The sequence below is a fragment of the Eutrigla gurnardus genome (assembly GCF_963514095.1).
Source record: "Eutrigla gurnardus genome assembly, chromosome: 10".
Taxonomy (NCBI): Eukaryota; Metazoa; Chordata; class Actinopteri; order Perciformes; family Triglidae; genus Eutrigla; species Eutrigla gurnardus.
Genome location: NC_139924.1, coordinates 25,988,438 through 26,011,318, shown reverse-complemented (window position 1 = coordinate 26,011,318; position 22,881 = coordinate 25,988,438). Strand labels below are relative to the sequence as shown.

The 22,881-nt window shown below is 47.9% G+C and overlaps 1 protein-coding gene across 2 annotated transcripts in view; it reads left to right on the top strand.

Moving 5' to 3' along the window:
* The window catches only part of robo1 (roundabout, axon guidance receptor, homolog 1), a 150,084-nt gene that overhangs the window by 96,409 nt on the left and 30,794 nt on the right, over nt 1-22,881 (top strand). For both annotated transcript variants that reach the window (XM_084020155.1, XM_084020156.1), the window contains 4 exons: nt 12,739-12,896; nt 16,913-17,033; nt 18,436-18,574; nt 18,708-18,835. In XM_084020155.1, coding sequence (XP_083876281.1) covers nt 12,739-12,896; nt 16,913-17,033; nt 18,436-18,574; nt 18,708-18,835 — 546 coding nt within the window. The remainder of the gene's footprint in view (nt 1-12,738; nt 12,897-16,912; nt 17,034-18,435; nt 18,575-18,707; nt 18,836-22,881) is intronic.

Genomic DNA, 22,881 nt, shown 5'->3' with positions numbered 1-22,881 from the left:
TGAGCTCACGTCCATCGCCACCTCAAAGACCGGCAGAATCTATAGGAGCCGCTGCTATTGTCTGCTGTGCAGGTGCGCTGCCTCCCACAGCCTCTGAAGGCCTCGGAAAGCCACAGAGAAGGGCTCGCAGAGATGCTATCTCCTAGATAGAGACAACATGGCGGAGACGATAGAAGGCATGTGGTCTCTGGGACTGGTGGGGGGGGTAGTCAGATCCAATACAGCGGACTGTGATGCTTTGTTAGGTAAGTTAAAATGCCATGTTGAGCTTTCCATCCGACGTGTAACGACGAAGTAACCCGAGTGTGCAAGTTTCATCCCGTAGTCCAAACAAGATGCACTTCAAGTGGAATGATAATTGTAACAACTTGGCTGTGGGCGTTATGCCATCAAAATATAAATAATAGTTATGTGTTCTGAGACGCTGCATCAACCAGCAGGACCGAAGTCAAGCTACCGATCCCCGTGTCAGACACTCGGTTGATCCGGTGCAGGTTTCCTTGATGTGGCCCATATGGCCGTTGCTTCCAGGCAGGTCTCACCCGCATGACGTGAACTTTTTATTTTCTCCACAACAAACCTGAACACCCTCATCTTGAGAGGCAACAAGCCCCGTCACATCCCCTCCCACTGATTTGCCAGCCCCCACCCCTTCTGTTGAGCACAATGTAGCTTTTTAGCTGCACGCACTCTTATCGGGGCTTTGTTGGCATATTTTGTGCCTGGCAGGAAACTAAACAAGGATTTATTTTCTGATTTGCTGTGGCAGCGTCTCGTGGTAAATTGTTCTCCCCCATGTGAGGCACGTTTGGCATGTCTTATCTGGGGAGAGCCGGGGAAAGAATAGAGGGAGAGTTTATCTCTTCGCTGAGTCCTGACCTCTCTGTGCTGTTGTTCAATTTGTTGAAGAGATACTGAGGGACAGGATGATGGTTGTGGGGGCTTCATCCCCTCGGCTTGTTGATCTCATGTTCTCGTCTGCCATTGGACGGTTTGTTTGCTGGCACAGAAAGAGTGTTTCGTGTTTGCCTTCACGCTCGCCTGTTATATACCCCCGGCTCTGCTGCTCTGTGAGTGCGGTGAACCGGCCGGTTCAGCAGGTGCTAATCAGATGTACCGCTGACCTCACAAACCCGGCCGTGTGTGTGTGTGTGTGTGTGTGTGTGTGTGCACTGACCTCAGACACACACTGTCGCCCCCTCAAACAGCAACCGAAGGCTGTTCCAGCCAAGTTCTGTGTGGCTTTAATGTGTGTCGTCGTTTGGTTTTTCTCCCTGCCCTGCATTCCCTTATCCTCCAAGTCATCCAGCCAGTTTCTTTCTCCTCCATTTCTTAAATTTCCTCCCCTTCCCCCTTACTCCTCTGCTCCAGATGGGCTCCTCTTTTCCTTCCAGAGTAATCTGTCTACGATGCACGGGGGGCTTTGGGCCGACCACATGCCTTTGGATGTTGGGAATGGCATCCGTGTTGAGCAGTTTTTTTTTATGATGGGGTGAACTAAAGGTTGCTCCTTCCGGTGGTTGTCCCTGAAGACACCTGTTCAGGAGAGGAGGGGAGATAAGCCAGAGGGGTCAGGGTTTAAAGCTTTTACATCGTAGATCTTTGCATGGAAATAATAAAATATATATATATGCTTTTGTTAGAATAAAAATAACATTCCTACTTAGAGCTGCAACAGACTGGGCAGCAGAGAAATGAAACCAGAACCAGGAGGATAAGTTGCCCTTATTAAAAGAAAATTGAAACATGCCAACGGCTGATCCTTAATAAATTCATTATATTGTACATTTGATAGGTTTCATACCCTCCTTGCCAAGGCCCTCTTCTTCCCAAGAGGATGAACTGCGAGAGGGAGCTTCTTCAATGTGATTAGGTGTTCATATATATTAATTTTTCAGATGTCGATGTTTTGCAGATCCATCAAACAAATGTAGAGAGGCAGCCGGGGACGGGATTGAAAAGATATGAGACCAGTATTTAATATTCTCCTCTCATCATCCAGTTGTCTGCCATCTCTCAGTAGTTTTTTTCTGTTTTATGTTGTGTTACATTAAACAGACGTCATAACATTGCATTACTAATGTGAAAAAAAAAGTCAGACTTCAGAATTGGATTGAAAAGAGGAGAAGATGGACTCAGATTGGACAGGCCGAGTCAACGCCGAAGCCAAAATCAACCGCAGGCATTATTTTTAGACAGTATGCACCTTGACACGGCGCTCTATTCGTCTTAGGCTGCCAAGCTTGAACTCAAAGGGTCTATGCAAGAGGAAGGCTGGACCTCTGAGGAGGAAAAGATTTCTCTCCCACTTCTATAAATCTAGTTGATATTTTAGGGTCCTGTCTGGGTAGAGTTGGTGCAGTAGCATTAAATTTCCCTGCTTTTGCTGGGCTTGGCTTTGCACCCTGGGGAGAGGGATCATAAATCAGCTCACCAGGATGTTTCAGCCATGTTAACAGTAGCAAAGTAAACCATAAAACAAAGGAGGGAAACGTACGGGATAAGGGACCTTTGGTTTTTTTTGTCTGTACCTCATCTAATGAAAATGTAAAGATGGAAAATCCTGGGCTTAACATCAGTCTTGAAACCTTACACAGTGTCAATTTCACAGGGATCAGGGTAATTTCTGGCACACTTACAAAACTTTCTCCCTGGCATCGGCCGTGCTGCGCGATTGCATGTTGGACAACTTGACAAATGTAGTGAAAAGCTACCGCGCCAAAGTGTTTGGCAACGATTGGCGTGGGCGTCCACGTTCACGTGGTGGGAAAAGTGCTAACGATGAAATTCCAGCTCCGTATTTCTTTTCTGGCACACTATCTGTGACAGCATTCCCCTCGCCCCGTTCCTCTTGGTATCTCATCCCACTGTAACAGATCCCCTCTCAGATAGGGATATGGGCATCTTTTCATCTTCTCCGGGTCCATCTGGGAGAGTTTAGGATCCATGTGGAAACCATTGGAATGGGGACGGCAACTGATCAGAGAAAGATGTGCCCCTCTGGAGCCGCAGCACATGTTTGGATCCCAAGCACCCTTATTTGCTTTGTCTCACCCTCTTTAACATTCCTGTGCCCTATACTTCTGGAGGACCCCCCACCTCCAAACTTTTACTTAACCTCTACAACCTCTTCCTCCTTGGTCCTTGGTCCGGCTTTCTTCCCTCTCCCCTGTCTCCCCCGTGCCTGGTAAAGTGATTGGAGAGGGATCAGCGTGGTGGAAATGAAAGTGGCCATGACGAAAGACTGAGGGATCTGCTGTAACATTACATTGGATCCCCTTGTGTTTTTCCTTCCTCTGTGCCTGCCTGTTTCCCTCCACACAGCCGCTATCATGTTACTCTTCCCCAGTCGTCTCCGCAACAGCCGCTGATGTAATCCTAGTTTACGGTCCTGTCACCGTTCTCCACAACAATCGCTCTCTCCCGTTTCCTAAACCTCAAATTAGATGTTCATTGGACACAACGTATAATAGGCTAAGATTTCCATGCCACCAATTTAAGATGGAAGGGAGGCTTCCAGCTATTCTGCTTTCAATTAGTTAATTTTAAAAAGTGCATAATAGAAGATTTATCCTTTTCCATCGTCTCTCAACGGCTCTCAATATGGCGACATGGCTGACAGTGCAAACAAAGTGTTTACCAGGAGGAGGAGCCCGAGGGAGGGAGCTCCTCTTCCCCGATGACTCCATCGATCCGGGCGGCTTGACCGACCAGTCGGGCACGCTCACATGCACGCTCACATGCACGCTTACGTGCACTAAAAAGCAGACCCAGCCCAGCTATGCAAACAACGATGGGAGAAGCTTGGATTACAACACACACAGAGGGAGAGTGACTTCATTCTCTGCTCAGGTAGACATTACGCCACCACATCTTTACACAGCAAATAGTTGTTTTGTTGCTATTAGAAGATAGGCAGACCTGCAGAAAAGTTTGGATTCAGACCGTTGCCTCTGCCAAGCACTCAGCCGTGGTAGCTTCTTGCTACTTGCATTGGAAAACGGTTGGCAACACTGCAATGGGTTTTTTTTCCGATGGATCTAGCTTACTCTGGTTTCTCCAAAGTTACCACTAGAAGGTCCAACTGAGTTCAAGCAACAGGAGCTGTGTAATGTTTGTGATTTCCATTATCCCCGACATGAAGTCAGCCAGACCCGGAGTCATTATGAAAGGTCTCATCTGCAGCCCCGGGCCGGGATCTCGGGCTCGGAGTGAGAAGATCCGCAGCAGATGTTTGTGTTCTGAACTGCTCAGACGGGGGTAAGCGGCGGGTCAAATGGCACTCTGCAGGAAAGCGTGCTGTGTTTATGGATGTCATGTCTCTGATGGTGTGAGTTAGCTAGCGGACGAGCTCCTCTCACAGGTCTGCTTCTCACGTGGGATCATGAGCTATCCACCCGGTGCAAACGAGTCCATATCATTCAGGAGCGTTTGGGATGACTGTGCCGCCGCCATGACTGGTTGTAACTTGTTTATCCATTTCATGTGTCATCGCTCACACACACACACACACAAACACACACACACACACACATAATCACACCGATTTTTGGTTCTTCAGGAAGAAACATAAGTTGCCCCACATCCCCCTCTTTAGTCCAGTCATATTCAAGGGTCCTGTGACTGGTCCGGGTCCCACACAGCCTCTTTGTCATTGTGGAGCCGAGGAGGGGTCAAATGTGGAGGCGGTCCATGGGGGCTTTTGGGGCTCCGGGGGCCTGGAATGTTAATTGGGAAGATTGTTTTAATAAGGCCCTCATCTTTGCAGATGCTGGGAGAGAGGGTTAGCTGGCGGGGCCACACAGACGGCTCACAGTGAGATATTGTCAGCAAACATAACCGACACAATTTGAACTGAGCTGCGTAAAAAAACACGAGGCGGGATTATGGCACAAGTGGATAAAGATATTCCAAAGCTCTTTGCATGTTTATGCCCTGCTTTTCTGGAGGTAAAGGGATTTGCTGTAATGAACATTCGACGGTGACGAATGTGCGATCTGCATGTACTGTGTTGTGTAAAATCCTATTACAGTGTGAAGACTCCGGCAGACTAGAACAGTCTGGTGACTCAGACGGGGAAGGGAGAAGGGCAGTGAGAAAAGAGAGGCAACGGAAGAAGAAAAACATATAATCTCAAGCAGAAATCCACACAGATAGCTGCTCCTCTGTCTGTCTCTTGTTCACGGTGCTCACCGAATCGATGAATTACTTTTTAAAAATGCATCAGCGACGTCTCTTTCCAGAATCAATGGCCCCTATTTCTCTGGATAATCCACAAAACACAGTCAGCACTTTCCAAAGGAACTCCTTCTCCAGGAGAAAGTGGTCCCCAAAGTGATGCACATCAGGAAAACACTTAACTCCGAGGCGTGTGGATCATGTAGTTAGAATAACATGCAGACAGAAGACAGAGTTGCGTTCTTCTTTATACTATGGCTTGTATGAGCAAGAACGTGGGGATCTACCGTGTTCCTTCTGCAGATTTCACTGAGGAAGTGTTTCTTTATTTTATCTGCCCAACCAGGTTTCTGTGACTGTATATACATAGGAAGCAGGTTATTCCCCTGACACGCTTCACACGAGTGCTACGAACAGAACCCCATTGCTTGGAGTGGGAGAGAGAGGCAGAGAATGAGGGAACATAGTACAGTACAGGTGTACATGTGTACTATAGTGTTACTGCTGCTCCATTGTGTCTCCATGCAAAGGGCTTCAGGCTTGAGACAGTGAGTGGTGAGTGAGAGATATGTTACTGGGCTTCTCATATCCTCCTGGTCCTCGGGGAGAAAGCCGATGAGCTCCACCTCCAAACAACAGAGGCTCACACGAGCTTGCATCTTTGCAGCTACGAGTAGAACCCGAATCCAAAAAACAAGCAAAACAAGAACGAATCGTAAAATGCTTGTTTGTAAAGTTCTCACACTATTAACTTCCTGCGGTGTTGCGATCAGACTGTCCTCCTCGAGAAAACGACCACATAGGTCGTGTGTCAAGCACCGAATTACGACCATATGTTACGTTTCAAAATAGCGCGCCCTCTAGCGGTCAAGTAAATATCGACCATCCGGTGTCTCAGACGATCGCCCCCCCCCACACGTCGACCTAAACCTACCCCGATTCCACGACATCTTCCCCCCACCCCCCTCCCCACCCCCCCCCTACCCCCCCCCCCACCCCCATCCCCCCCCCCCGCGCGCCGCCGCTCGCCCCCCGCGCTACCCCCCCCCCCCCCCGCGCGCCCCCCCGTCAATCACCCCCCCCCCCCGCGCGCCCCCCCGCGCTAACCCCCCCCCCCCCCCCCGCGCGTGCATCATCGGCAGAGACCGCCTCCACACGTCGACCTAACCCTAACCTTAACCACTACTATCGTTGCGGAAGAATCTCCGCAATACGCTCCCAGAGGTCGTATTCGAGTGCATGGACCAACGACAACTGTGGTCGTATGAGTTGGAGGACTTGTTGGTTGCGATAGCTGCGTCGTGAAGTCATCGTTTTGTTGCAAACGAAGGCAAATCTAGTAAAACGTGTTTGTTTACCTGCTTCTCCCACCCCATTATTATTTTTACTGCATTGTGAACCTGGATGGAAACAAAATGTATTCCATTGGCATCGAAATGTTGTATTTAGTTTGGCCCTTATGGGAAAACTATACCACTGAACTTAGTGCCGTGTTTCCACACCAGGTAACGCAGAATCCAAGCAGCTTGGAAATCTGTGGATCTGAGAGAGTCTGGCTAATCCTTACGTTGTTTTTCACTCGTCACCTTTAAATGTGATAATCCCATACAGATGTGTAGTACTGAGGGCTGTTCTTATCAGGATTTTATGAGACTTTTTTAATATTTTTGAACAGAGAGAAAGAGTCGATCTCCAGCTCTGTTTCTCCTCCGACATTCCTGCCTGTGCAGTCCGACCACTCCGAACGCTCTTTATTTTAGTCCGACTCCTGCTCACCCAGCACTGAAATCACACAGGCACTGTTTATTGAACTATGAGGTGCCAAGTCACTCACTCACTCACTCACTCACTCACATAAACCTGCCTCGCCGCTGCCCTTCGCCGTGTTTGCCAAACGCCATCTCCCTCTCTCTCCGAGCCTGACGAGAAGACTTACGAGCGTTTAAACAAACACAGGCGCTCAATGGCCTCTCTGTCTGCGCCGCCGTGGGGGCGAGGTTTCCTTTATGCGGCGTGTGTTTCTTTATGTACAGACGTAATTGCCGTTGGATACGTATGTGTGCATGAGGTCTACGCGTGTGTTGATGTGTGTAAACGGCGAGGATGAAGCGCTGGGCGCCGGGCCACAGCCAGAGCAGTTATGACCTCCGCAAAGCCCATCTGCCCTCGGCGGCGGTGCCAGGTATAGACTGTAATCACCTGGCACATCACCATGTACATGCCCCTCCCCCCCCGCCTTACCCCTGGTTTAATCCACAGGGCCGGCGTGGTTTCATTCCCCTACATGGCGTGGTTTACATTTGTATCACATGACTGTCCACATATCTTCATTTTTCTATTTTACATTCTGTTTTTCCTTTTAGTTCGATTTTGGGGGGGTTTTTTGCACCAAAGCAAGATAGACGCTATGTTTTGTTTAATTACCGAGGACTCCCGATAGTTTATTGTTCCAGCTGAATGTTTAGAAGAGCTAATTGGTGCATCCTGTCTCCGTTCAGTGGCATCACATCTGATTGAGCAGGATGACCTCATGGCGTTGGGGGTGTGCAGGTGCAACCCCCTAAAGGCCGGTCGGGTAACGCCGTGTGCTCTTGTTGACATATTTACGGGTGTCCGCGTCGTGTCTCGCGGTGCACCAGACACTTCCGCTGTCGAGCCGTTTTTTAAAACCAATGTGACTCTGCAGATGTGACCTCATATTGAAGAGCACGGTTGTCTGGAAAGGCGTTGGTTTTCATGTGATTTATCAACATGGCATTTGGATAGAAATGTGAAATCTATAAATGAAAATCTGAGTGTGATGGCTTTATTGTCCCATTATTATTTAATACTTCCCTTGGTGTCCGTCTAATCTCTGTATTTGTGTGTGTGTACGTAGCTGTGTGATATCTGTAATGTGCTGCCGGACAGGATGGAGTGTCAGGAGGAGGGAGGCAGTGATTCTCCGAAATACAGTGGGAGTCCTGTTATGACTTCACACCCACCAGCAAAACTACAGATTTATGCTGTGCAAACACACACACACACACACACACACACACACACACACACACACACACACACACACACACACACACACACACACACACACACACACACACACAAGCCACTGACAAATTATCCACCTGCAACAGCCTTTTGCAATAAAGTGGCAAGGGTTAACACAGCATCGCTACGAGGCGGGCTTTGATGCGAGCTGCTCAGTGTGTGTGAGCTGACGGAGAGGGGAGATAAGGGGGTGAAACGCTGAGGGGAGAAAGAAATGTAGACCCAGAGTGGGAGATACGTGGAGGGGGGGGAGGGAGAGTTGTTTGTCCCACGGGACGGAGCTGCAGGCGAGGTGAGCAGCGTCCGTGTGGAGGGGTTGAGCTGTTCTGCTGATCGCATCAACAACGCTGGTGAAGGGGAATTATATTGTACAGTAAGCAGAAGGGCAGTGGAGGGGAGCTCAGCTAATGTAAGCCCTGTTTTAACACAGATAAATGTGTCATTTGGCCGGGGTCGACTTTAACAGGTTGCACTGTGAATATGTGGAATATACAGAATTCATGACCTTTTATTCCTCATATTCCTTTATGTTTTGCTGTTAATCAGATGTCGAGGCTGTAAGAAGTCACGTATAACTGTGAACATAAGGCTTGTTGTCCAATCATCCCTACCGTGTGTCCTCAGGTAATATAATAGGATGTTTTGTGTCCGGATAGCCTGACATCATGGAAGCAAAATGTGATGAGTTCAGAAGAAGCACAACTACCTCCAGGAGAGCTGGAAAAGAGATATATTATCTTTCATTGTGTGGAGCAGCCTCTTTCCTCGTCCCTTGCTTCTGCCGCTCTTCTTCCTCTCTTTAGTCCCCTTTCCCCGCTGCCATCATTCATTCTGCATCCCTGAAGGGGTAAGCCACGTCCATCCTGTTTCAAGGGGGGAGAAAAATCCAAAGCCAAAGGCGAGACCCATGCTGCGCTCCGTCTCCCTGCAGGATTGAGTCCGGGTGCCTTTCTGATAAATCTTTAATTCCCTGGTGGGTCTGTTTTTATATCCTTCCAAAGATTTGCGGGGATTCTTGTTGTACTTGGTTTAATTTCCTCAGAACAAAGCCCATCTGATCTTACCACCCCGACTTGTGTGTGGCATTAAGTCTTCATTTTCATTAATGTTGGAGGGGCAGCACGGGAATCTCATTTTAATTTGACATTTAAACATCTGTTTTCAATTTCCTGAGGAAAAGAGTGCGTGTGTGTGTGTGTGTGTGTGTGTTGTGTGTGTGTGTGTGTGTGTGTGTGTGTGTGTGTTGTGTGTGTGTGTGTGTGTGTGTGTGTGTGTGTGTGTGTGTGTGTGTGTGTGTGAGTGTGTGTGTGTGAGTGTGTGTGTGTGTGTGTGTGTGTGGGGGTGGACAGAGGATCGTTTGTGGGGGTGATGAACCTGGGAGTTTTCGGAGCTGAGAGCAGCTATCTCAGCTGACCTTTAACGGAGGGTTTGGGTGTAAGAAATGATGGCAGCTAATTGCGTTAGCCCTCAACACAGCTCCGATTTGCTACCGTGGACCTGGGAAGTGATTCATCATACGATACTGTGCAGTGCGGTTAGACTGGATTTGGTAGCGCTGCGAACCAAACCTCTGCCTTGAAAGATATGGTTGTTTTTGAGCACAGTCAGCTGTTTTGTCTCGCAGCGAGGCATGTCAGCCAGATGAGATTAGGATGTGTTTTGTTCTTGGACTACTGGAAAGAGGAAAAGATCCCTTCACCTTGACAAACATATTGATATCTGTCCAGGTCCGGATATCCACTCTGTTTCATCCAAACCATCAGCATATCTGAGCAAATCCCGGACGGATGAAGAGGCGTCTTCATGCTGGGACCTGTGACTCTGGCCCATTTCCACATATTAAGCCCCAAACTGAAAATCTCTCTGCTGCACACACAGACACATCGGGTCTGGCCTCCCTGGTAATAGCGCAGGAAATATTATCTGCTGGGGGACAGCTGCAGGCTCACTGGGGAGACGGAATTGTAGAGTAGGCTCATTATCCCAGACTCAGACCACACCACACACCCACACTTTCAGGACAGAGACTCCCATGTTTTTTTTACCCAATACCGGGTCCTGGAACAGAAACAGCTGGTGGGCAGGGTCTTCTGCAGAATGTATACAGGAAGAAGGGACGCTGGGTGCCTTCTTTAAAACCAGAGGCAACCAATCCCGCCACAGCTCCGGATCTGACGGTTCATCTGGCGGAAGAGCCGGGTCTTTGTAGCTCATCCAGATCCGTGTCCGTCTGTCTGTCTGACAGACTGTCTGGCTGCCTCTCCATCCCAGAGGATTTTGTTTTTCACTACGCAGATGTTTAGGGGCTGCACTCAGCTGTGTTTATAACAAAGAGGTGTTGGTGTGGAGGAGGAGGAGGAGGAGGAGGAGGAGAGGGGCGGCGAGGTGAGGGAGCTAGTGCTGAAAAGGGGGGGGGGGGGGGGGGGGGGCTGGAGGTCACCGCGCTGTTGGTGTAAACACTGGATGATGCCAGTTATCCCTCGGGCCTCCAGCTAGTCAACACAGCATCCTCCCCCCTCCACCTCCACCTCCACCTCTGTTCCTCCACACACATCCCTCTTTATTTTGAACAGATGCATGCTGCGTGTTAGCTGTAGGAGTTCCAGCAGGCGAAGGTAGAGTCCTGCTGAGAGGAGACCATGTGCACTTAATGTCACAGTAAAAGTCTCTGAATGTACCCACTTAGCAGGACAGACATGGATCCGTACTTACATCCTCTCCATCAGCAGGATACGTCTCAAACATCGTCACCGGGCGATTCAGTGGGTTTTTTTAAAAGTTCACTTCTAAGTATTGCGAGTTCGATTGTCTGGCTCCCCCTCTGTGGAGCGAGTTTGACCTCGCTGATACAAACACAGACGGTGTTTCTTCAGATGGAGCTGGTGCTCTAATGGGTCGGATGTTTAGTGTTTACAGTTGCATTCCTGGATGACTGTATCTGCTTTTAAGCGGACCAAATGAGCTCACTCGCACACGCAGCTGCACTGCCGAGCTCGACTCGGATCAGAGTGGAAATCTTGGAAAAATGTTTTCACGCACATAATCGTCATTCATCTGCATCCGTGGATGAACGCCGCCTCCTCGTCGTAAACTAGATGAATCCTTCTGCATCATGTCGGATGAATGCTCTTCCCATGCTGAAGAGTTGAGGTCGGGGTGATGTCGTAACTCTACGTAGGGAGGCGTGTGCGTGATTATGCGGCAACGGACTGGAGAAGCCATTACCGCCACATCTCGCTTCCTATACCGCTGAATCGGACCCCCGCTCCGCGTTACGAGAAGCAGGGAGCTGGATCCGGGCTCAGCACCGTCCAATTAAGTGCTTAAAGCGTTTAGTGAGGAATGTGTTGGCCGTCAGTAGGTTAGGGGTCTCGGGGTAAGCCTGACTTTGATCTGGGACTGAGGTGACTTTGTAGCAAGCTGAGGAGCGTGAGACAATAGACGAGGAGGGAAGCTCGGTTTCATCCGTTCACATCCACATTTCCTTTTCCATACGTGCAAAAGGGATAACGACGCACACTCTGCACTACTTTGTGTGTGGCCTTGAGCTTCAGCTTTAAATTTACAAGCTCTATTTTTCAGATGTTTTTATACGTAAAGCTGGGGAAATGATTACTGGCACACAGAACGGAGCTTTTTGGCTTTTTTTCTCGATTATTTTCTCCCCTCTAAACAAACGTACGTAGATATTGAGTCCAGATTTATGTCGTTTCCCTCCAAAAAGAAATAGAAATGCATCGACCTGCTTTGTTGCGACTGATGCTTCCAGGTGAGGCGGGTTTTGTAATTTTGCATTAAGCCCCAATTGAAAACCAGAATTGCTCACATCGTCTCTTTTAAACCTTCAGATCCATTCAGTATCAATTCTTGTACCAACAAATGAGAGCTGGGAATGTGTGGATCTCATTTGTGGAATAATGAAAATCCACGCCTGTTGTCATCCTTCTTCCTGCACCTCCAGCGGGGAAATGCGATGCAAATAAGAATCATATCAAAGTCCTAAGCGAAGGCAGCGATGGTGGATTGGATCTAATGTAGATTTCCATCCATGTGAAGACGTAGACGGGCGTACGATGTAAATGAGGAGAGAGATGAGGAGGCGATGATGGAGAGGTGATCATCGTGATCATATTGAAGTCTGTGTGATTGGGCCAACAAAGAGGAAGGTCATTGCAACGCGCTCATCACTGCTGTTGTACAGCTTGTTGACAGGAAGGTTATATGGGGAGAAACACTATGCATACCTTTTTATCTTCTTTCCTTATTTCTCTTTGGTGGGATTGTTACCGTTTCCATGGCGAGCTACGCTGCAGTAAATCAATGGTGATGGTGTGCCTCACATTTTGTCATCTGTGTGGAACTAATTATGTGTTTCCAAACACCTCGGCTGCTGCTTTACGAGCTGCCTTTCGACTTCATAAATGTAGCAACAGCTTTCGTTTGTGGCGTTTTCCCCCCGAAGGAGGATATATTGACATTTTTCGTTCCTCTCTTTTTCCCGTTTCCTTGCAGTTCTACGTGACGACTTCAGACAAAACCCCGCGGATGTGATCGTGGCGGCAGGAGAGCCGGCGGTCCTGGAGTGTCAGCCTCCGCGTGGACACCCCGAACCCACCATATCGTGGAAAAAAGACGGGACGAACATCGACGACCGAGACGAGAGAATCACCGTAAGTTTCCGCCGTGACTTTCACATTGTAATTGCCGACACGAGCTATATGATGCATTTAAATGTATGAGGTGGGAATGACCCAGTGGTGCAGGGTCATATTGTTAAAACCACTTCAGTGTTTGTTGGAAGATTGATTTGTTTTTCTCATTATTCACATATAGCAATTACCGAACCCAAAACAGCCCATTTTGGCAGCAGCAGCAGCAGCAGCCTGTATTGACTGTGGTAGATAGAATCAGTCTCGCTCCTTCAGTCAGCAGCAGTGCATTGATTACAGATGACCTGCTGATGAAATCTACGTGGAGAACGAGGGAGAAATGAGCTGACCGGAGTCAAAGAGGAGGAAGTTGTACTCAGCAGCAAACAACCATCTACTGCACGTTTGATTTGCATCCGAACCACCAATTATTCTGCTTTAATTAAAACAGCAGCCCGGCCGGAGCTGCGGTATCAATCACGTCTTCATGCTTGCTTACCAAAGGTCTGGAATAATCTCAAACTGTCTGAAACAAACACAACTTTGGGCACGTAGTTTGTTTTCCCTGAGCAGGACTTTTAGCAGGGTTTGATTACACTGAATGGATGTGTGTGAGGAAAGTCCATTAAAGGTTCTGAGTCAGGCTCGTAGTGAGGCGGAAGTAGTTAGCGCCGGGTCTGGATCCCATTTTCACAATCTGACTGGCGGGGATTTAGGTTTCTGGCTGCACATTGTGAAGTTGTTACTCAGTCAAATAGTTTGGCTTCTAAGTACAGACGACGGCCAACTTCACAGTACAGTCACAGACGATCGGATCGTCCCCTGATTATGAATACAACACACTATTAACGATGTTCCACTCCTGTAACGTGGGGTTAAAATCCGGCCAACATGAGTGTCTGTCCTCTGTGCATAGGCGGAGGATTTAGGAGTCTGTGTCTGGTTGCTGAGCAGCATAACAGAAAGAAACAAGCACATAATCCAGTTTAAAGTGAATCAAATGAGATCTGTCCCTCAGTTAAGACAGTACTGATAAGAGAGGAACCTCTAGCCTGCATAGTGAACTCTTGTGACCTTTTAATTGACTGTTTTCTACGTTCATGTGTTGGTTGCATTCACACAAATTATAGACAAAATGCAAAATCCTGTTTTCCCTTATTTGATGTTTAATGTTGAGCATGTTGTTGCTCCTATAAAATAAAAAGCATCTTTTTCAGTTTTGGCCTAATGACGAACTCCCTCATGCTGTTACTGTAGAGTGTGCGTGATGCTTTGAGGACAAAGCAGCCCTGGCTCATCTCACTATTATTGCGGCCTTTCCTGTAATTATATCTGAACCCCGCTGAATACAACAAACACACGACTCTTCTCTTGTTTATAAATAATTTCTGCAATAACCTCCATGCCTGGTGGAAGTGGGGACTTGTTCTCGCTGCCGTGTGACTGTGTGAGAGTAAACCTTGTGAACGCTCGCTGCTGTAACACAGGCTTAATGACTTAGAGATGTGTCCTTGTAGCCTTCTCTGGAACTGAAAACAGGCTCTGCTAGCTCTAACCGGCTACACGCAGCAGCTGCTGTTGCTCACTGTAAACTTCCTGTCAAGCAAAAAAAAAACAAAAGACGAAAGTGTTCCCAAACGACCACTTTTAAAGTAGCGCTACACGTCATGTATGACTATCTGAGCGTGTGTAATCAAGCGTGGTGACAGATGGGAGTCTGGACGGTCTCCCGTGTTAACGGATCAGATATTAGAATTAGGCACAATCACGGGACGATGTCCAGAATGTGTTTATGGTATAGCGAGTGTAGTGTGTGAGTGGATGCAGGGAAGCAGAGGGTGGAATCTTTATAATGTGATGAACAGCTGAGCTTGTCAAACCCCCCCCCCCCCCCCCCCCCCATCAAGCCTGCATTGTGGTTCGGTTCAGTTCATTCCTCCCGCCGTGCAGCATGCTGGGACGTGCTGTCTCCTTGGTGATCACCGGTGATCACAGCGAGGTCCCACACCGTTTCCTTCTCTGTGCTGCTCTTTGCTGGGATGGCTCGGCCTGGCTTTGGTGGCATAAAGAGAGGGAATGAACATGAGAGGGGGGGGGGAGGCAGACACATCAGAAGGAGCCCCCTCCGCTTTCTCTATCTATTGTAGGCAGCTGTGTGGAAACACCGGCGACATGCTGTGTGCCATCTCACATATATTTATGACTTCATGCGGGGCAGTTGTTAAAAGTTCCCCACTGCTGGCCTGTAACGCTGCTGTCCCTCTCAACTCTGTCAAACAGGTCTTTCAGGAACAATAAACGGCAGGATTCAAACCTTCATTTGCGGCGATGTATAAATAGGCAGCCATAATCCGACACATTGTCCTCCTTTTGTGCAATAGTTGTGGCTAATTATCAGCCAGTAAAACGAACGGCTAAACAGAATGCACGCTGAATAGGACATTTTTTTTTTCTTTTATTATCAAACTTGCCAAATGACATGAGACAAAACGAACCATCTCCCTGTCGTGCGGGGATAATGGTCCAGCTTGTTGGGGCTTTCAGCGGCGGCGGCGGCGGTGTGGAGAGGATATGCATGTGGAGAAAACGCCGCCCGCTGCTGCATTCGTTTACTTGCTCTCAGACTCCCCGCTGCTCTGGCACTCCAAATATGCCTGCAGAGAATAAAAACCGCCACAGACACACAGAGGTAAGAATATAGGGAGAGTAGACGGGGCCCTTAAGTGGATCCTCATGTCAGAGCCCTGTGGACCCAACAGTACAACCCAACCCCCTCTGCTCTATGGTCTGCCCTGACCTTGGGCCTTTGTGAATGTCACAGTGTTTTAGCTGTTAAGCCTTTCCTCAAACAAACAGTAACATAATGATACTTCAAACCCCTCCAGCACCACGGGGTGCCCTAAATAAGCCACGGCCTCTTCCCAGTCCCTCTCTCCTTCCTGCTTCACCATGAATATTAAACAGGAGCGAAGGGCTGAGGAATGCCTCTGAACCAGAAGAATGCGTCCGGTTGCAAAGTTGGCGACTTTAAAAACTCAAATCCACATGCACGTCCGTCAGCGATGACAACTTGAATGCATGTGATGTATATCCACAGAGAGGTATCACACTGAACACACATGCAGGAGGCCTGGCTTTCAACATGGCAGTCACGCATTCTCAATATTGTGTGTCAGGCTCTCTGTCAGTGGGACTCTAATGAGGGTATCGATTACATGCTTGCAGGTGGTGGTCTCTGCCCTCGCAGGCTGATGTGTGCATTTAAAACCTTAAGCCCCCCCATGGAGGCGGAGAGATCATTGGTGCGACATCGCCATTGTGTGACTGGCACGGCTGTGAGCCGAGAGGAGGGCTGAGGGGCCTTACCCGGGGCCGGGGCTGCCTTTCTGACTGCCTGAGAACAAAGCACCTCCTCTGGCCTGTAATCAAAGCCCTGGGAAATAACAGACATGACATTCACCTGGACAAACTGCTGGGTGTGTGTGTGTGCTTGAATGTTCACTTGCTGTATGCACACACAGAAAAAAAAGCATTTGGAGAAACCTTTTCTTTTAAACATCCCCCCCCACAATAATAGACAAAACTGTGCTGAAGCTGAGGCGACTGGAAAAGTGCTCTGGGGTCCTGCAGGGCCTCAGGTGTTCCCTCAGGGACCTGTGGTTGTGTTGGCTTGGGGAAGTGTACTTTGGCTCAGCTTACCCTGAGGAGGACTGATAGTGATTTAGTCTTCAAGTGGATTTCTGAGTGGAAACAGCAACGAAAGAGTAGTCCAGAGCAAAAAAAAAAACCCCAATAAAAAACACTCTTTAGCACTAAGGCATTATGTGTTTGTGAGTACATTTCATCATCGTGTTGGAATGGCTTTTTGGGTAAGTAAGTGCTCAGAGGCATTCTTAAATGCAATCAGGGAATGTTTTGCAATGTTTGAGCTGTTTTCGGTTTTGGAGCCGGAGGCCCCGAGTGTCTCTCACACTTTAATACTGCTGTTTTCTCCTCCACGATAAGCCTCTCACCCCTCCCTCCCTCTCCTCCCTCAGATACGAGGAGCGAAGCTGATGATCACAAATGCCCGGAAGAGCGATGCTGGGAAGTACGTGTGCGTCGGCACCAACATGGTCGGAGAACGTGAAAGTGAAATAGCCGAACTTACAGTGCTCGGTAAGTTGTTTTTTTCCCCACTCTATTATAGTTCTACCTCAATCTGTTGTCTATTTGACTGTCTGTCTACACACACACACACACACACACACACACACACACACTGTTTTCCCCTGTTTTTCCACAGCATGAAACCGAATCCAGATGTTAAGCTTTGATTGTCTATCTCTCAGGGAACTAAACGGTGTCACTGACCTTTGTCAGATGGAGTGTGAGATGACCTCCAATCTCACACTTAACTGTGAATCCCACGCTGGCCCATGCCATGACCAGCTGCACCCTATTTCATCACGATTGACCTCTGACCCCGATACTCGCCAGTGTCCCGCGCAGAGAGAATGTCCAGACTACAGATTTTATCTGTTTTTTTTTTTACTTCCTCCACCTCTTCTTCTCGTGACCTTTATATAATCGTTCAGACGGAACAACAAAGAAGTTTCATAGAAGATGAATAATTCCACTCTAATGATAGTCTCAGAGCTCAAACAAGGGCAGCTCCTTGCTGAGTCACTCACCTAGAAACTCTGGTTAATCATGAACCTCGCTGGTTAGGTTTTGGGAAGTCTGATGGAATGTGTTAGTAAATGGAAAAATTAGCATCTAACCTTAGAAAATGCCAAAAATCAACATCGCTGACCCGTTACTGATGTGATGTCCAAGCTGGACTTTAGGGTGACGGGGGTTAACAAGGTGACACACGAGGTTAGACTTCCTGTGTCAGGACTTGTTCAGTGTTCAAATAAGTCAGTGTCAAAGCAGAAACTGTTTCCAAGCTGGGTTTTTTAATTAGTTTAGTTTAGTTTGTGTAGAGGACCTAATTTTTTATGCTTTTCTGCTTCATCAAAGCTGCTGAGCATGAAGTCTCCATGAAGTTGTTTTCTGCTATGAAAGCTTAAATGTTCTTCATATGGGCTGAAATTAATTTGTATAATTATTCCTCAGTAGAACAACTCCTGTTATCTGGTTTTTGGTAAATGTTATGACAATTATGACTAACACTCTAAAAGGATGATGACAACAACAGAGTGGGCCAGCTGACCAATCAGAGCAGACTGGGCTTTTTGGGAAGGAGGGGCTAAAAAGAACATTTCAGAAAGAAGCTGAGAAGAGTTGCTGCAGCTCAGCAAGGATGGGAAAATAAAGTGTTTTGCTTTTGAACCATGAATTGGCTTTTACCTTGTCATTTTGTGTCGCTGTATAAAAAAACTCAATTTGATTATTTCCATGCCAGGACATCTCACAGGACCTAAAACGATTCAATTTCCAATTTAATTAAAATTTTAGCTCCAAAGCCCGACTGTAAAGAACAGAAACCGAGATTTAGCGCGGGCCTCAAAGCAACACAATGAATGATTTGCTTTAATCTAAACGTTGTCTCTGTTCTGTGTTTCTAAACGTGCAGAGCGTCCCAGCTTCGTCCGTCGCCCCGGCAGCCAGGTGGTGTTAGTTGACCAGAGCGTGGAGTTCAGGTGTGAGGCTCGTGGCGACCCAGTTCCCACCGTGCGTTGGAGGAAAGACGACGGTGACCTCCCCAAAGGAAGGTATGACTCATCAACCTTTCATCATCACAATACCTCCCCCCCCCTCCACACCCTCTTCCTCTCTTTGTGCGATCCACTGCTTGTCGCATTGACTCTGTGAAGATTGAACATGTGATACACGGATTTGATTCAGATTCGAGATCCGTGAGGACCACACCCTGAAGATCCGCCGTCTGACCTCGGCCGACGTCGGCTCCTACACCTGCGTGGTGGAGAACATGGTGGGCAAGGCGGAGGCGTCGGCCACGCTCACCGTCCACGGTAAGATTTTAATTTAAAGCCCTCTTGGTCGAGCTAAACTAAATGAATTCCCATTTTGGGTCATTGTGCAGCCCCGGCCACATCGCAGTAATAGCCTACAGCTTTAGTACCACACGGTCATCACTTTCAACTATTCTCTCTCAATTAGCCGATTGATTTCTAATAAAAAAAGAAACGCAGAAATCCATAACAGCTTTTGACGTGCTGCACATGGGAGCCTGACGCCAATCGATTTCATTTGCCCTACACAAGTGGCATTTCTCCGGAGGCCTGTCTTCCGTCATGTTTGAAGACATCCAGAAACTATTTCTGAACCTATGGAATATCCGTGAGTCTCCTGTGGCCCTCTCTCCTCTGGACATCTTATTAACACAGTTGGAATATAAAGCAGCCCGGTCACAGAGCGTGAACATTCAGAAAGGAGCCATTCAGAGGAACCGGGGGCCGGGATCACCCCTAAACCCTCCTGAGGATCGCAGGAACACAGGGGCCATTTAACGCCAAGCTAATGGGAATGTTGGGGAGTCTGGTGAGAGGAGAAGGGAGGAGGAGGAGGAGGAGGAGGCATACAGGAGATAGGGATTGGATGGGGGGACGGTGGCGGTGCTGGTCTTGGTGGCGGCTCGCCACCGATGCAGAACGCTTTGGGAATTGGGGCTGAGGATTGTGGTGAAGAGGATAGAGGAGGGGGAGGAGGGAGGTTTCTGTGGTGAGGTAACTCATATTAATGTCACTCCCAGCAGTCAACGCAGCGGAAATATAAAGAGACAATGCCATTTGATTCCTCTGTCAACCCCCCACGCGCAAAGACACACGTCATCTTCACATGGCTACCCTTCGCAATTATTTCCTGATTTTTTTCCCTGATTGGTTGAAAAGCAAGATTAGCCACACCTGCCAATACACCCATCGATATATCCGCCTCTCTTATTGCCTTTCCTCTCTCTGATGAAAGCTTAGTTAATGAAAGGGAACAGCATTGATGCGCCGGTTCAATAAGCTGTTCTCCTGCTTCAGAACCGTCTCTTTGAAATGCTAAAACCCCCCTCGTCCTCGGTGCAAGTGAAATGTCTTAACCTCGGGCTAATTCCCTGCTGTCTGCATGCTGGAGCAAGGCACTGGCCCTCTTCTGTTACACCATACCTTTCAACCCCCTGTTACAGTCAGAGATGCATGGGAACTGATGAATGAATAATAGGAATCCTCACTACTCGTGGTTGGATCGGACTGACGGCTGCACCTCCAACCGATTTCCATCCACTCTTTAGATCCCTGAGCTTCATCCAGACCAGGACAGGAGGAGGCCAGGGAGGCTGCGGCCACTGAGTAGTCCAGCTAATTAAAGACAAGCAGGCCACAGTCCCACGCCCGGAAATGACATGCTTCTAATTACAGACGCGGGCACAGGAAAGGAAAGAAAGGCCGGGTAATTGCAGGCCTAAACAGGCCAAAGTAGCGGAACGATGTATAGGTAGTAAGATGTCGCTGTCGGAGGGAAGACAACAGTCATGTGGGGGGGCAGGAGTTTAGTCTGTGGGTTTATTGGGTAACGATGTCGCTCTACTTTAAGAGTCAAAGTATGGCAAGCATCCTGAGCCAATGCACTTTAATTCTAAACAGCTGAATAATATAATTTCAGTGGTGGTGAGCCACTGGCAGAGATCTCCACCACAGAATGGGTAATCCCATATTCATAGCCAGAGTGGAATTAATGTAAATATTCTTTGAAGTCAAGTTTTTTCCGCTAAATCTGCCGTAATGTGTAAATGGACGATAAAAGCCAATAAAATTAAAGTTTTTGGCGAAAAGAAAATGCTTAAAAATAGACGTCGTTCCCTGCAGTGTCATTATGCAATTTAGCTTATCATTGCAATATGTGCAGAAAACTGTATTAAAAATATAGCAAGGCGCACCATTTTTGAAGATATTCAAATCGAAGCTGGACAGTTTGTGAGGAAGAATCCATCTCTGTGTGGACGGAGGGGGGGTTTCACACCATCGGCGGTCAGATCGGCGGCAAACAATGTCCACATTGTGGAAGTGTGGAGCCCCGGGCTGTTTTCCTTTCTGTGTGCTCTACCCTCGTTACTTAATCAGTGAATTATTGTCTTTCACACATGTTTCTGAGTCCCCTACACCTCGTTTGAACTTATAAATATGTCAAGTAAAATATTTCATTGATTGATGGAAGAAGCTCATAATTGGCCGAGAAACCAGCCCCTGCATTTCTAGTTTCATCGTAAAATCATTAATCAAAGCCACATGACGATGCAGCGGTGAGATGGGCTGCTCGGTGCACGTGAGAGCGTGCACGTGTGCAGGTTTAAGAATCAGACAAGGATGATATTTATACAGTATTTTGTCAATTAAACTTCACCAGCGGAGGAACATAAATACGTCATTTCAGGACCGAATTCAGAAAACTCAGCGTGTTGTTTTTTCTCAGCTGGTTAAGTTTTGCCGTTAGCAGTGATTTATGTGTGGAAAGCTCTTGAGTGGAATGGTGGTCTCCAGAGCAGCGTAGTTAATAACCCATGTAAAGGGGTCTGGAAGGAGACTGGAACCGGAGCCAGAAGGAGAGGGAGCATACCTGTGAGCACCACTGTGTGCTGCTACACCGATGATAAATAACAAAACCACATACAGAGCTGCTGCTTTGTATTGTTCCATCTGTGTCTCTTTCCATGCATTTGATTCATCTTCAGCATCAGATGAACACTCGGTGTGTGTGAGTCACTGCCATGCAACGCTGTGAGAAGCACAGTTCGGGTATATAGAGCACACACAACCTTAGAGAAGGACAGAGCATTTAAAAGCATGGCACAGGCCTCCCGGTGGGAGCGTCTATTAATCATGCTAAATCCTCCGCATGCAGTCCTGCTCTTGTGTTGATGTCAGGCCCAGAGAACAGCAGCACCCCTCACGTCCCCATTGATACGTCTGCCGTGGTCTTTGGTTCATAGCCTGCCTCCTATTGGGCTGGAGGAAAAGTCCACATCAAAGTGGACCCGGTCAGATTTGAGGCTCCCAAGTCCACGATTGTGATCACAGTGCCGTGCGAGAGGAAGCGTTACCTCATTAAAGGTTTAGGCACACATGGATGGGTGTGTGTGTTGTCATGTGTGTGTATCTAGAGCCTCTCACACACTGATAGCCGCGGCGCGTCTTCTTCTTCTGGGAGTGTTTGATGCGCGTCTTATCTGCATTTTAAAGGCCAGCAGGGGGAGGGAGGGCTGGGTCATTACTCTGACTGACAGCGTTTATGTTTCCGTGGGAGCCGTTGAAGCACACAGATTAGATAAGGTGAGCGATTGGCTGGGGGGAGATTTACAACCAACGAGTGACGGTTAACGTTCACCTTCTGCTTTTATGAACCGGGCTTTGCATTTTTGCGAGGCTGCGACGTCGGAGGGGAACCGGGATCCAGCTGCTCCTCGGGGCGCTTTAAAGCGATTAACGGCACGATGACGTTCACCTTGAACACGGCATTTTTGTTTTCAAAGCATAAACATCTGTCTTGTGTGTCTCATTTATTGCCATTGCATTGTACTCCTTGAGAATACGGATTAATGTCGAATCATGTGTGTTTTAATGCATCTCTGATCACTCATTAATTATGATTTGCTGTGTGTATCATGTGGGGTTGTTGTATTCATAGAATGATAATTACGATGACTTGTATCCATGCACATCACATTGTTATCTCTCCTCTTTATGATTTATTTATTCATCTTTGGATTTTTGTGTTGTTGTGTTTTTGTTTCCTTTTTAGTCATGTCTGGTAAGTTGAAATGTCACCCGTCACCTATTCACCGCCCCTGACAGAGACAGGAAGCTGTCACAACCCCCCTCCATCCTCCTCCCATCACCTCTCCACCCTCCAATCAGCACTCATGTTTCTGTTGTCACGGGCAACGGTAACAAAAGGACGTTAATGGGTAAAAAAACAAAACAAATATGCTCAGCTCAGGTAAAGCCACATCATTTGATTTCATTATTTCTCCCCCCTTTTTTATGTATTAGCAAACAGCCCATCTTATTCATGG